At 39.5% G+C, this 14,084-nt stretch overlaps 1 protein-coding gene across 1 annotated transcript in view; it reads right to left on the bottom strand.

Annotated features, from left to right (window-relative positions):
- Positions 1 to 14,084, bottom strand: part of LOC132569580 (F-BAR domain only protein 2) — a 129,774-nt gene that overhangs the window by 60,300 nt on the left and 55,390 nt on the right. The window contains exons 9-11 of the mRNA XM_060235796.1: positions 10,875 to 10,919; positions 9,363 to 9,435; positions 6,819 to 6,843 (exon numbers count right to left, since the gene is read on the bottom strand). Coding sequence (XP_060091779.1) covers positions 6,819 to 6,843; positions 9,363 to 9,435; positions 10,875 to 10,919 — 143 coding nt within the window. The remainder of the gene's footprint in view (positions 1 to 6,818; positions 6,844 to 9,362; positions 9,436 to 10,874; positions 10,920 to 14,084) is intronic.

The following is a 14,084-nucleotide window of genomic DNA, read 5'->3' as shown; positions in this document are numbered from 1 at the left end:
CAGAGGAAAACATGAAGCAGCTGGGCATTGTGAGCTTTTGTACATAAGTTGCTTCATGTGCTGGTCAAGATTATGTGAAGATACCATGGCACAGACTGAGGGCTATGTGCTTGTCTGTAAAACTATAGTCTTCTCCAGAAAAATAACTACAACTCCTATGTGGCAGTACAAGAACAGAGACAGCCATGTGCAATGATTATTATCAACCTACTAACTGGGAAGTCTAAATTCAAAATCCCCAATCAAAGGAAAATGTGAAAGAAAAATCAATGGAAATTTCCCGGGTAAACCTGGACTAGACACACATACTCTCAGCCTAATGCTAGCTTGCTATTTCTCTTCTAAATAGTTCACATACTTTCCTATTGAGAAAGACTGGAGGGCATGAATACAATGAAAAAGATGAGGGGAACCCAGCTGGACCTATAACAACCCCAACAAATCTCCCTCCCTTCCTCTCTCTCTCTGTAGCAAGGCAAAAAACTCATACCTTCAATAAAACCTCATTAGTCTTAAAAGTGCTCTTTGTATTTCTTCTGATGGTGAGGACTGGGTAAAGGTAGCTCTGCCTCTTTCCTTCCTTCCCCCAGGGCACAAGGAGAGGGAGGAGCCTCAGCCAAGAAGGAAGAGGGACTGGGCTCAGTAGCTCTGCAGGGTGATTAATTGAGTCTGGCAAACTTAATCACCCAGCAGAGCTATAGAGCTAGGCTCTTTCATTGGCTGAGGTCCCTCCTCTTTCCTCCTCCCTTTGGGAAAAGGGAGGGGGGAGATAAGGAGCCATGAAAGGCTGCTTTGCTGGCTGACTGCTGGAGAGAAACACAAAATGGCGACCGAACACAGCAGGCAAGGGAGAATGAAGCAGACCACAGTCAGTTGCTGGAGGGCCTGACTGGAGCCCTCTGCGAGCCGGATCCGACCCACAGGCCACATGTTTAACACCTGAGTTACACTTTCTCATTGTCTCGGTGAGAAGGGCAGACTGTAAACAAAGTAAAATAAAATAAATAATAACCTGCCTTTGCCAACACATTCTGCTAGATCCAAGCCACCATTTTCAAGAACAATATGCAATGCATGCTGAGTGACCCTTAGGTATATTCCTGTTTCTGACTCAGTCTAGGATCTCTTCATGCCATTCTATCTAAAACCTTTGTAAGAGCAAACATGACATGACACAGCTCAACCCTTGTTCTCTCTACTCTGCTGAAAAGTTAAACTTGGTAAATGAAGTAGAACAGTTAGATTAAAACTTGGTTAAACAGAATACAGAGAGGAGGATAAATGGACAGTTCAGCAGACACCAAAGCAAGCCTTCCACATGGACTGCTATTGGGACTTTGTTGTTGTTCAGTTGCAGTCAAGTCCGACTCTTTGCGACCCCATAGACCAAGTCACACCAGGCCCTCCTGTCTTTCACCATCCTTCGAAGTCTGCTCAAATTCGTGTTAGTTACATCAGTAAGCCTGTCCAGTCAACTAATCTATTGTCGTCCCCTTCTTCTTTTGTCTTCTGTCTTTCCCAGCATCAGGATCTTCTCCACTGAGTGCTCCCTTCTCATTTGGTGGCCAAAGTATCTGAACTACAGCTTCAGCATCTGACCTTCCAGGGAACAATCTGGGTTGATTTCCCTTCGGACTGAGTGATTTGATCTTTTTGCAGTCCAAGGGACTCTCAAGATTCTTCTCCAGCACCACAGCTCGAAAGCATCTATTCGGCGCTTGGCCTTCCTTATGGTCCAACTCTCACAGTCATACATTACTACTGGGAATACCGCTTTGACTATACAGACTTTTCTTGGCAGGGTGATGTCTCCTTTTTATTATACTGCCTAGGTTCGCCATAGCTGTCCTCCCAAGGAGCAAACATCTTTTAATTTCATGGCTACAGTCACCATCTGCAGTGATCTTGGATCCCAGAAAAGTGAAGTCTGTCACTACTTCCATGTCTTCCCCTTCCATTTGCCAAGGTGTGATGGGGCCAGATGCCATGATCTTAGTTTTTTTGATGTTGAATTTCAAGCCTACTTTTGTGCTCTCCTCTTTCACCCTCAACAAGAAATTCTTTAGGTCCTCTTCACTTTCTGCCACTGCAGTGGTATTATCTGCATATCTGAGGTGGTTGATATTTTCCCCGGCAATCTTAATTCCGGCTTGTGCTTCATCCAGGCCGGCAATCCGCATGATGTACTCTGCGTATAAATTAAATAAGCAGGGTGACAATATACATCCTTGTCAAACTCCTTTTCCTATTCTAAACCTATTCTATTCTAAACCAATCAGTTGTTCCACATCCCATTCTGACAGTTGTTTCTTGACCCTTATATAGGTTTCTCAGGAGACACGTGAGGTGGTCTGGTACCCCCATATCCTTAAGGACCTGCCACAGTTTGTTGTGATCCACGCAATCAACGGCTTTAGCATAGTCGATGAAGCGGAAATAGATATGTGCTTTTTCCATAATCCAGAGAATGTTGGCAATTTGATCTCTAGTTCCTCTACCTCTCCAGAATCTCGCTTGAACTTCTGGTAGTTCCTGATCTACATACTGCTGAAGCCTAGCTTGTAGGATCTTTAACATGACCTTGCTGGCATGTGAAATGAGTGCAATGGGGCTATACATTCCTTGGCATTACCCTTCTTTGGGATTGGAATATAAATTGACCTTTTCCAATCCTGTGGTCACTGTTGCATTTTCCAAATTTGCTGACATAATGTGTGCATCACTTTAACAGCATTGTCTTTTAGGACTTTGAATAGCTCAACTGGGATACCGTCATCTCCACTCACTTTGTTGTTAGTAATGCTTTCTAAGGCCCATTTGACTTCACACTCCAGGATGTCTGGCTCAAGATCAACGATTTCACTGTCATGGTTGTCAAGGACATGGAGATCCTTTTTGTATAATTCTTCTGTGTATTCTTGCAACCTCTTCCTAATCTCTTCTGCTTCTGTTAAGTTCCTATCATTTTTGTCCTTTGTCATGGCCATCTTTGCACAAAATGTTCCTTTGATTTTTCCAATTTTCTTAAAGAGATCCCTTGTCCTTCCCATTCTGTTATTTTCCTCTATTGCTTTGCATTATTCCTTCAGGAAGGCCTCCTCATCTCTCCTTGCTGTTCTCTGGAAATCTGCATTCAGTTGGATGAATCTTTCATTTTCACCTTTGCCTTTTGCTTTCCTTCTTTCCTCAGCTATTTGCAAAGCCTCGTCAGACAGCACTTTGCTTTCCGGCATTTCTTTTTCTTTGGGATGGTGCTGATTGCTGCCTTCTGTACGATGTCATGAACCTCTGTCCATAATTCTTCAGGCACTGTCTATCAACTCTAGTTCCTTAAACCTATTCTTCACCTCCACTGTATATTCATAAGGGATGTGATCAAGGTCAAACCTGAATGGCCTAATGGCTTCCCCAGTTTTCTTCAGTTTAAGTCTGAATTTTGCAATGAGCAGCTCATAATCTGAGCCACAGTCAGCCCCAGGTCTTGTTTTTGCTGACTGTAAGGAGCTTCTCCATCTTTGACTGCAGAGTATACAATCAATCTGATTTCTGTGTTGCCCATCAGGTGATGTCCATGTGTAGAGTCGCCTTTTAGGTTGTTGGGAGAGGGTGTTCGCTGTGACCAGCTTGTTCTCTTGACAAAACTCTATTAGCCTTTGCACAGCTTCATTTTGTTCTCCAAGGCCAAACTTGTCAGTTGTTCTGGTTACCTTTTGACTTCCTACTTTGGCATTCCAGTCCCCTATGATAATGAGGACATCTTTTTTTGGTGTTAATTTTAGAAGGTGTTGTAGATCTTCATAGAACTGGTCCACTTCAGCCTCTTGTGTCAGTGGTTGAGGCATAGACTTGGATTACTGTGATACTGAATGGTTTGCCTTGGATACGGACCGAGATCATTCTGTCGTTTTTAAGATTGTATCCCATTACTGCCTTCCTCACTCTCTTGTTAACTATAAAGGCCACACCATTTCTTCTACAGGACTCTTGGCCACAATAATAGATGTAGTGATCCTCTGAGTTAAATTCACCCATTTCCATCCATGTTAGTTCCCTGATTCCCAAGATGTCGATGTTCAGTCTTGCCATCTCTTGTTTGACTACATCCAGCTTACCTTGATTCTTAGATCTTACAATCCATGTTCCAATGCAATTCTTTGCAGCATCGGACTTTCCTTTCACCATCAGACACATCCACAGTTGAGTGTCCTTTCAGCTTTGGCCCAGCCACTTCACTCTTTCTGTGGCTACTTGTACTTGCTCTCTGCTCTTCCCCAGTAGCATATTGGGCACCTTTTGACCTGAGAGGCTTATCTTCCAGCACCATATCTTTTAGCCTTTTGTTACTGTCCATGGGGTTTTCTTGGCAAGAATACTGAAGTGGGTTGCCATTTCTTTCTCCAGTGGATCACATTTTGTCTGTGTTCTCAGCTGCGGCCTGTCCATCTTGGGTGGCCCTGCATGGCATAGCCCACAGCCTCACTGAACTGTGCAAGCCCTCTCGCGACATCAAGGCAGAAATCCATGAGAGAGCAATTGGGACTAGTGCTATTTAATTTGTTCATAACTGATCGGGATATGGAATGGAGGGGGTGTGATCAATGTAGTGGTAAAGTTTGCAAATGATACCATATTATTCAGGATAGTGATAATCAAAGCAGACTGTGAATAGATCCAAGAGGATCTCTCCAATTTGGGCGAGTTGTCAACACTGTGGCAAATGAAATTCAATCTCCATGATATACAGTGAGGAAAAATCATACTTTAAAAAATATGATGAGGTCTGAATCAGCAGTGACTAAGAAAGGAAGACACTGGTTTGCACTATCAATGAAAACATCAACAGTGTGCAGCTATAGTTAAAAAGGCAAACACTATGCTATGATTATTAGAAAAGGGACTGAAAATAAAACAGCCAATAACATAATGACATTGTATAGATCTATTTATATATACAGTTCTGGTTACCGTACCTCAAATGACACTGCAGAACTGAAAAAAGTGCATAACTGTGCAACCAAAATGATAAAAAGCCTGGAACACCTTTCCTCAAGAAAAGAGGCTGAGACCTTTCAGTTCAGAGAAAAGACAAGTGGGGGTGAGGGACACACAGAAGTCTATGAAATTATGCTTGGTGTAAAGAACATGGATAGAGAACTTCTTCTGTCTCTGCCATAATACCCAAACTAAGGTCACCCAATGAATCAACAAGCAACATAATTTAGGACAGATAAAATGAATTGCAGTACTTCACTGAACAAGCAACTGAATTGTTGAATTCACTGCCAGTGGGAATATACTAGCCTAGATTGTTTTAAAAGAAGATTAGACAAATTCATGGAAGATTGGGGCATCAAGGGCTATGAGCCATGATGTTCACACCCAGTAAACCTCTGACTATTAGCCACTTTATAAAACAATTTGCTAGACTAGATGGACCAACAGTCTGATCTAGCTGGATATCTCTTATTTTAAACAAATAACTATTTAAATATTTTGAATATTTATTTTTAGCAGCAAAGGACTAACTGAAGTCAAAGACTGTTATACCATAATAATAAGTTACTAGATAGATTTCTGGATATCCACACTAAACAGCATACATTGAAAATACAAATGTGAAAATACAAATCAGGCAAAAATACAAATTTGAAGTACAGTTCATACCCATACTCTGGAGGGAATTTGAATTTATAATGGTGTCCTCAATCTAGTTGAGCCTCTGAGCACTTTTAGAACTGCGAGAACAAGGAATAGGCACCACCAGAAAATGGGATATCGGGCTGCAAAATTTTAGGAAGCTGCAAGCCAAACAACCTTCTGCTATGAAGTTATTTCTGGGTTCTCCTGATTCAGTGGGGTGGTTAAAAGCCAGGACTAGCTCCTTGCTTTAGGGAAAAGATACTTTGAAGCAGCAGTAAACAGCCACCAGAAAACTCTTCAGCAAACAGCACAGTGCCCATGAGCACCGTATTTGGGCTCAATGATTTATATAAACCTTTATGTTAAAAATGTTATATTAAAAACTGTGCAAAGTGAAGAATACTCTTGTATTCTAAACCAGAGGTCTGAGAAGCCATGCATGACACTCTTGGAAATGCTGCAGAAAGAAAGATCACATTTACACATGAAGTATGAGACTTAACTATTCCATAGGAGAAAAAAGATATGTTTCCAAGTGTGGCTAAAAATAACATGCCAACAAATTTACACTAGAATTTGTTTCATTAATAATTGAACACTGAGTACCAAAACAAACAAGTCAAAAAGTAAACATTGTAAGTTAACCCCAATTATGTTCCACTTCACTGATTTATTCTTGAAACTGTCAAAAGCCATTAATTAGATGAATAGCATGATCATTCCCATGATAAATGTATAAGCTCCTTTGGCATATACTCATACAAAAATGAACATTTAATTTGCTCAGACGTCTTAAAAAGATGTCTGTGTGGGGAGGGGAAAACAACTTCAGCATGCATCCATGGTATAATAGTTAAAATGAATATTCACAGTTTAATACTTTTTTGAGTAAACAAAATAAACAAAAGTAAACAAAACAGTATTCTTTAGAATACTGGATGTCTAACAGACAGACTGAAAATATCTCTGCCTGCAAGGAAACTTTTCAGAGCATTTTGGAAACCTATTCTTCTGCTTCTACCGCAGGGAGTTCTACCTTTGTCATCTTGAATTACATATTGTTAAAATGACCACAGGAAGCCAGGAATTAAATTAATGAAAAAGGATCACTGTACAAATTTTTTCTGAAAGCAAAGATCCCAAAAGGTATTAGCTATATGCAAAGTAAGACTACTTACAACTGAATCTGCATCTGGACATTCTCTGTTAAAAAAATAGTAAGGGTTATAATGTATAAACACAGAATGTATATACTAAAAGCCATGTTCTCTTTTGGTTCCCACTGAATATATCACTCTTTAGAAATAACTGTTTCCTAATTACTTTAAAGCACTATATAGGACTGTATATATTAATGTCGGTGTTTTATTTTTTATCCAGCCAAAATGCTTCACTAAACATCCCAGGTTCTGAACTGCGTAAAATACAAATTCATTAATAGATATGAACAGTTTGAGATCTGTATTTATGCACTGTATAGCCTTATTTTCAAAAGAAGTTTTCCACAGCAGTTTTCCATTTTAGGCTTTTATCTTATTACTACAATTATTATTTTTAAATTAGGTTCTCTAACCTAATTTAAAAATAATAACTGGCCCCTAAGATGGCTCAAACACAAAAGCTTTCTATACAAATTTTACTCAATTAAGAGCTATAAAAAACCAGGCGCAGACCAGTTTAAAAATCAATTTAGAACAGTAACAGAGTATTAAAATATAAACCAGCAGCACCAAAATCTTATAAAATGCTTAAAATTCAGACTACCAGTAAAAACAATAATAGCTGTTTAATAACTATTAAGTCAACCACAAACTACTTAGAGGCATTAAGAGTGAAAACAGAAATTTTTACTTACCGCAGATTCCTGTACTCAAAAAAGGCCAAAGAGCAGTTTCCACCTGAAGGAAAGTGCTTCCCTCCTGGTGGACCTCTGGGTCAGCTACTGCCTTGAATGGAGGCCTCCCTGACCAGCCCTGTTCTTTATATAGGTCACAGATATTTTTCTGGAGCTTTCTGGAGGACCAGCAGCTTCTAGTTTTGTTTTGTTTTTTAAAACATTTTTTTTTACTAATGTACTATTTATCTTGCAGGAAAAGCAAGTTGTGTTGGGGAAACTCAGATTCTGCTTCCCTGTTCTCCCTCATCCAAATGACTGCTACATCCAGACACTGGTTTAAGACAGACAGTGTTGCAACTGGGAGGTTAGTTAATGAATTATAGATCTGAGTGTTATCAGCATATTTATACCTTAGTTTTCTTCCCAGTGTAGACTCAAAGTGGCTTAAAACATTATTTTCATCCTCCCCCCACATTTTAACCTTACACCAACCACTCTGAGGTAGGTTAGGCTGAGTGAATGACTAGCCCCAGGTAATTTAGTGAGCTTCCATGGCAAAGTGGGGATTTGAACCAGGGTCTCTCTTTGTCCAGCAATCTAACCGTTACTAACACCCAGCTACAGATTCTGAGTAATCTAATTTAATGCTTATACTAAACACAGGTGATGGAAAGGATAGCATAATTAGGGGCCAGGCAACTGATTCTGCATGCTAGTGGAAACTCTGCTTCCTATTTGACAAAGAAAGACAACTGGAGGGTCTTGTCTGTAACTTCTATCCTTTTTCCAACTGCTAATAAAATTGAACAGAGACAAACAACAACAATGAGAATATACTGAGAGCCAGTTTGGTGTAGTGGTTAAGTGCATGGACTCTTACCTGGGAGAATCAGGTCTGATTCCCCACTCCTCCAATTGCAGCTGCTGGAATGGCCTTGGGTTGGCCATAGCCACAGCTCTCACAGCAGTTGTCCTTGAAAGGGCAGCTTCTGTGAGAGTTCTCTCAGCCCTACCTACCTCAGAGGGTGTTGGGGGGGAGAGAAGGTAAAGGAGACTGTGACCACTCTGAGACTCTGACATTCAGAATGAAGGGCAGGATATAAATCCAATATCATATTTTTCTTCTACATTCAAGATAGATATATGAGAATATATCTGTAATATGACATCATTTACCATCACAACTAATACTGACCATTCCCTAATTAGGCCTAAAAGCTAGACTGAAATGGGTCAAAGATATTTAGATAAGCCTGGAGCTGCTCCTGTTACCACCTGCTCAATCTGCCTAAAATCAGAAAATGTGACATAGGCCAGGCACTACCACCTTTCTTTGTCAAAGAAGTTTTTTAAAAAAAAAATAAGGCACACCACCCCGTAAAAGGTCTGCTGTGAAAACGTTGTGAAAGCAACATCACCCCAAAGTCGGAAACGACTGGTGCTTGCACAGGGGACCTTTCCTTTCCTTAAGAGTTTGGGGAAATTCCCTGCTACAAGACAGTATAATCAGTCCTGACCAAAGGAATCCAGATTTTATCATGAAAGTTTTAAGAATTGGAAGGAAAACAATCTGTTTTAGACATGGTGGCTTTCACAATCCAAAGAATCTTGTCCACTTCAGAAAGGAGAGTAATCTGACTAGTGAAACAGTACCAAGAGAATGCTTATGATATTTCACACACTGTATCTGCCTTAAATCTGGTGTCCAAATTAGATTAAGATTAGCAAGGAATCAAACTAAACATCACAAACAAACAAACAATTTTTCTTTCAGCAGTTCAGATCTACATGTCAACAGATTTCAAACACTGTTTCTACAATATTATGCTTTTAAAAAGCTTTAAAATGGTTCACTAGAAGTTAAAAAAAAAGTTAAACAACTTACACAGATTCTGTATCTTTTTCCTTCTTTATAATCCCTGGTAATCCGAAATGCTTTCTTCTTCTTGGCTTTATCCCTGTGAAGAAAGTACTTCATTATTAGAACAAGATATCTAACTTTAATCTAGTTGTGAATTTCCTGTACCAGGTTAAAAGTTATCAATATGTGAGTTCTATACACATACAAGGGCCTGTCCATCCACTACCACGAATAAACAGTAATACTGAACTACCACAGATGGAAAGAAATCTAGCCATGATTGAGATAAGAATACCCTTTAAAAAAACTACCAGTTTCCAGACTGAATTGGGCCATTAATATTTCCACATTTTTTAGACCAAGGTTCCATTTGCTGTCTTTAATCATTACAAGTATCTGCTAAGCTTTCCACCATGTCATACGGTAAAGCAGAAATGAAGAACAGAAAAAATTAAATGTTGCTGCATATTGATGACAACTTACCGCAGGTCTCCCTACAATTTCTCATTTTATTTTAGAGTAAACATTAAAAAGTATTGGGACTGAAGCATGAGTAAACTTTAAGCTTTATTCTCATTTCCTGGATCCTGATAGGTAATTATAGAATTAAAAGCTGAAGAGGAAAAAAAAGTAAACAGTGCCTCATTTCCTTGATTTGTTTGATCAGGCAACCTTCTGTCCCTCAACCACCATGAAGCCAGATACTCCTTCAGTGCCAGTGAGATCAGCAAGATGTTATTAGGAGAAACTTTTTTACAGAAAGAGTTGTTCAACAGTGGAATCAGCTACTGAAGGAGCTCTCTTTCACTGGCAATCTTTAAGCAGCAGTTGGATGAACACTTGTTGGGAATGCTCTAGGCTGATCCTGCATTGAACAGGGGTTGGACTAGATGGCCTGTATGGTCCCTTCCAACTCTACGATTCTATGAAATAAACTTCAGCGCTTGGTAGAAACACCACCAGGCATTCTTCTCCTGCTGTGATATCAAAATCACATATAAAGTTCATTTCATCTGAACTTGAAGAATACAAGTAACTAAACTTTTTAGATCTTAACATTACAGGCATCACTTAAAAATCAAGCTGTTTGAGAGTTCACCCAAGGGTCAGGGCTGCTTGGAGCAGAGCCCTTTGCCAGGAGCCTTCAGGAGCAACTGCAGCACCCAGAGGTCAAGACTGTTTGGGACTGGAATCCAGATTTAAGGGCTCCTGAGCTGCAGATAAGGGCCAACAACCAGGAAGGCAAGGAGGAATCCTGGCCAGTTGTGCAGTTGGTTGTGCAGCAACCAGACACTGAGAAGGAGTGGTGCCAGGCCACTCCTCCAGGTCAGACCCTACAACACCTGGTGAGAGACTTGTGGCGGTTCGTGGGGCTCATGCCACTTGAGGGAATGCAGCATGGGATCCTGTACCTGTGACAGAAACAAAGCACTCTTCAGCTGAAACCCCCAGGACTCTCTTGGTCTTGCTTGCCACAAGCTAGAAATAATGAGATTTATGTTTTTATGCCATTCTTAAAATGCAAAAGAAACTCACCTTCAACTGCACTGGCTGTATTACATTCTTCAAATTCAATAAGTCCTTGCAAAACAAAAACCAAGGCAATTAGTTCTCTCAAGTATTTCTGAATACTTATAATAAAGCCTACAGCAGTTAATAAGTTAAAGTAGTCAACTGAAAATATTTGAATTAAAAATGTGCCCACAGAAAACATGGATGGCAATTACCTTAGAGGCATGAATGCACGCACCAGATTGCCCCCAGGAAGCATATCTCTCAATCTGGCAAGAGAAGGTCAGCATGAAGAACCCCTGACCTTCTCTTGGCTGAGAAGAAGGGCAGGGTCTCAGCTCTCAGACTGCATTGAACTTTCAGAGGCATTTGGAAAAGATCGAGGCTCTCATCAGTTCCTTCTATGCTCCTAAAAACTCACGTATCATCAAGGGCAAGACTGTGTTCCTCCCCCTAGATGGGGGATGGGCAGGGTTGGTGGCAAGTGAAAGTTTTGGCTTAGCTACAAAAGTTAGCCATAACACATGGACACCTGCTTTTCTAATGTACTGTTCATATGCAGTGCAGCCAGAATTATCTAAAGAAAGCATACTTCCCTTCAGAATTATTTATTCACATGCAATTATAAACAGATTGTATCAATTTACCCTCATATTATGGAATAAGATTTCTTATGTGTTTTTATCCTAAATAAATGAATTTTTAAAAATTGGATTAATATTAAGGAATATTGTGGAAATACAGTATACGGTTATTAAATTAAAACAGAAACACAACTGTATCAAACAGTTAACTATTACTCTCATTTTGAACAAAAATATAATTAGCATAAAGAGGTTAAGATGGGCTTCTTACAAAAACACTCAAATACATCATACTGGAGGGGAATGATACTGCCACAAGAAGTAGGCAGTTTCTACATATTTAATTACATCCAATGACTCAGGAACAGACATCTGTATGTGCAACATACCTTCTTCATCTCCCAAACGCAGGGTGGGGACTGGAGATTTCCTGAACTACAACTATACTATACTACTCTCCAAGTATGGCCTGACAAAAAAGACTTCATCAGTCTCCTCACACCTGTAACTAAGGGCCAAACAAGATGTTATTGGGGGGAGGGGAGGAGACAAGATTGCCTGGTGCTGCTGTGTTCAATAAGGATTGAGCCCTCACAGCCTTTTTTAAGTGGCCATATTTTTCTGCAAAATGGTGTTGACAATTTTGGGTTGGACCCATGGCTGCCATAACATCTAGTTTAACACTAATTCTGTCTAGTCAAAGAACAGGTTTGTTACTGCATAAAAGAGCCAATAGCACCAACTGAAACATGCATTCTTCAGCTACATTTAATAAGCTGCATTACAGGCTTAAGACAGTTTTGTGTCTATACATAGAAAGCTATATTTCATAATCACTTCTAATTTTAAGAAGCAGAGACAGCAATCAGCTTCAACTTTTAAAATCTATAAATCCACTTTTACATTTGTGCACAGTAACTGCAAGATTAACAGAACTCCAGATGGTTATTTCTCATATTCCAATATATATTTGAGTATAATATCAGAGTACAAAACACTCACACAGCTTGACATACTGGAACTGGATGTGCCTGGAGTTTTAACTGATTGTCTTTAAAATATATTAGCAGTAAAACATGAAAGCTTGTTTGTATTGTAAAGTACAGTCGCTGTTTTGAATATGATTTTTTTGTATTTTATATTCAACCAGTTCCAAGTACAAAATAGCTTGTTTGTTTTGTTTGTCCTTTCCTGCTATTACTATTGAATGGTCCACTGAAATAACCTGATTTCGAATTCACATCAATATACAAGTGGTTGAAAAGTGCAGAGGGGTAACCATGCTATACTATTGTAGCAAAAATAAGAGCCTTCCAATGGCCCTTAAAAGATTTTAGCTTTTGTGAACTAGAAACCATTCAAGCAATGCAATTTATCTGCAATGCAATTTATCTCCAAAGGAACATTTGTAACAATAATCCATGTGTATGATATATTAGAACAGCAGATATAATTGCTGTACATTTTCATTTTTTAATCTCCATAAGGTAAAAGTCTATGCTGTTTAAAAATTGAGACCCCCTATATTGGGTGGCCAAACTGCAGCTTGGGAGACACATGTGACTTTTATACATATTGTGTGGTTCTCTGAGCCCCCACTGCCCCATCAACTGGCTTGGAGAACACATTTAAAGTTAAAGTTGCTTTCTTTCCACCCCCTCCCTCAATCTATTTTCCTGCCTGCCTGCATTCAAACATCTGATGTTCATGTCTTGCGGCTCTCAAACATCTGACATTTATTCTATGTGGTTCTTGCATTAAACAAGTTTGACCACCCCTGCACTATATCCAGTTCTTAGCTGAGTATGCTGGATTACATGCACATGCTAGCTTACTCAATTCAAAATTGGTTTCTAAATCTCCACACTCAAAATTCATTCGATTGTTAAGTCATATCCCTCCTGTACATTTGTCCTTGACAGGCAGAACTTCTTACATTGCCAATTGTAATCTAGGACACAACTAAATAGCCTATACTAAGGCACAGAGAGTCCAAAGAGATATTATTTTTATGTCTGGTAACTTATTATGCAGGACTTCTAGCAGATGTACAAATGAAATAAAACAGGAAAAAAACGAAAGTCAGAACTCTGTGCTACTACACCCTACAGAAAATTAACACCCCTCCCACCTTCTGACTAGGATACAAAGACAGATCTTCATTCCTATTAGTATCTGTTAAAGGAAGTGTTGACTCTTGCTTATACCCCAAAATCCTGTTGGTCTGTAAGATGCTACTGGAATCGAACCTAACTGTTAAACAAGTCAGCTCAATGAGAAAAGCCATTATGTTGAAGAAAACCTACCAAATATAGCAATGCACTTAATTCCATCAACTTCAGGTTCTGACTCTTTAAGATAAATAGTTTTAAGTGATATAACTGCTTTGTAATTAATTCTCTCTCCAGAGGGATGACAAACTTTTTACAATTCAGTCACTGGCCACCTAATTAATTGGTGAAATGGCACTCATGGCCTTAAACATCTATTGAACAGTTACAGAAGCGTGTCAAGATCAGTCAACTAGTGGGTGCTCTGAGGAAGAGATAGGCCACTCTCGACAAAGACGCTTATGCAACTGAATTTTTTCCTTAAAGACAATGGGAATACATACTGGCTATGTATGTCAACAGGAATAGAGAGAAAAGAG

This window comes from Heteronotia binoei, chromosome 4 (genome assembly GCF_032191835.1).
Source record: "Heteronotia binoei isolate CCM8104 ecotype False Entrance Well chromosome 4, APGP_CSIRO_Hbin_v1, whole genome shotgun sequence".
NCBI lineage: Eukaryota > Metazoa > Chordata > Lepidosauria > Squamata > Gekkonidae > Heteronotia > Heteronotia binoei.
Note: the sequence above shows the minus strand (reverse complement) of the source record. Positions and strands in the feature narration are given on the sequence as shown.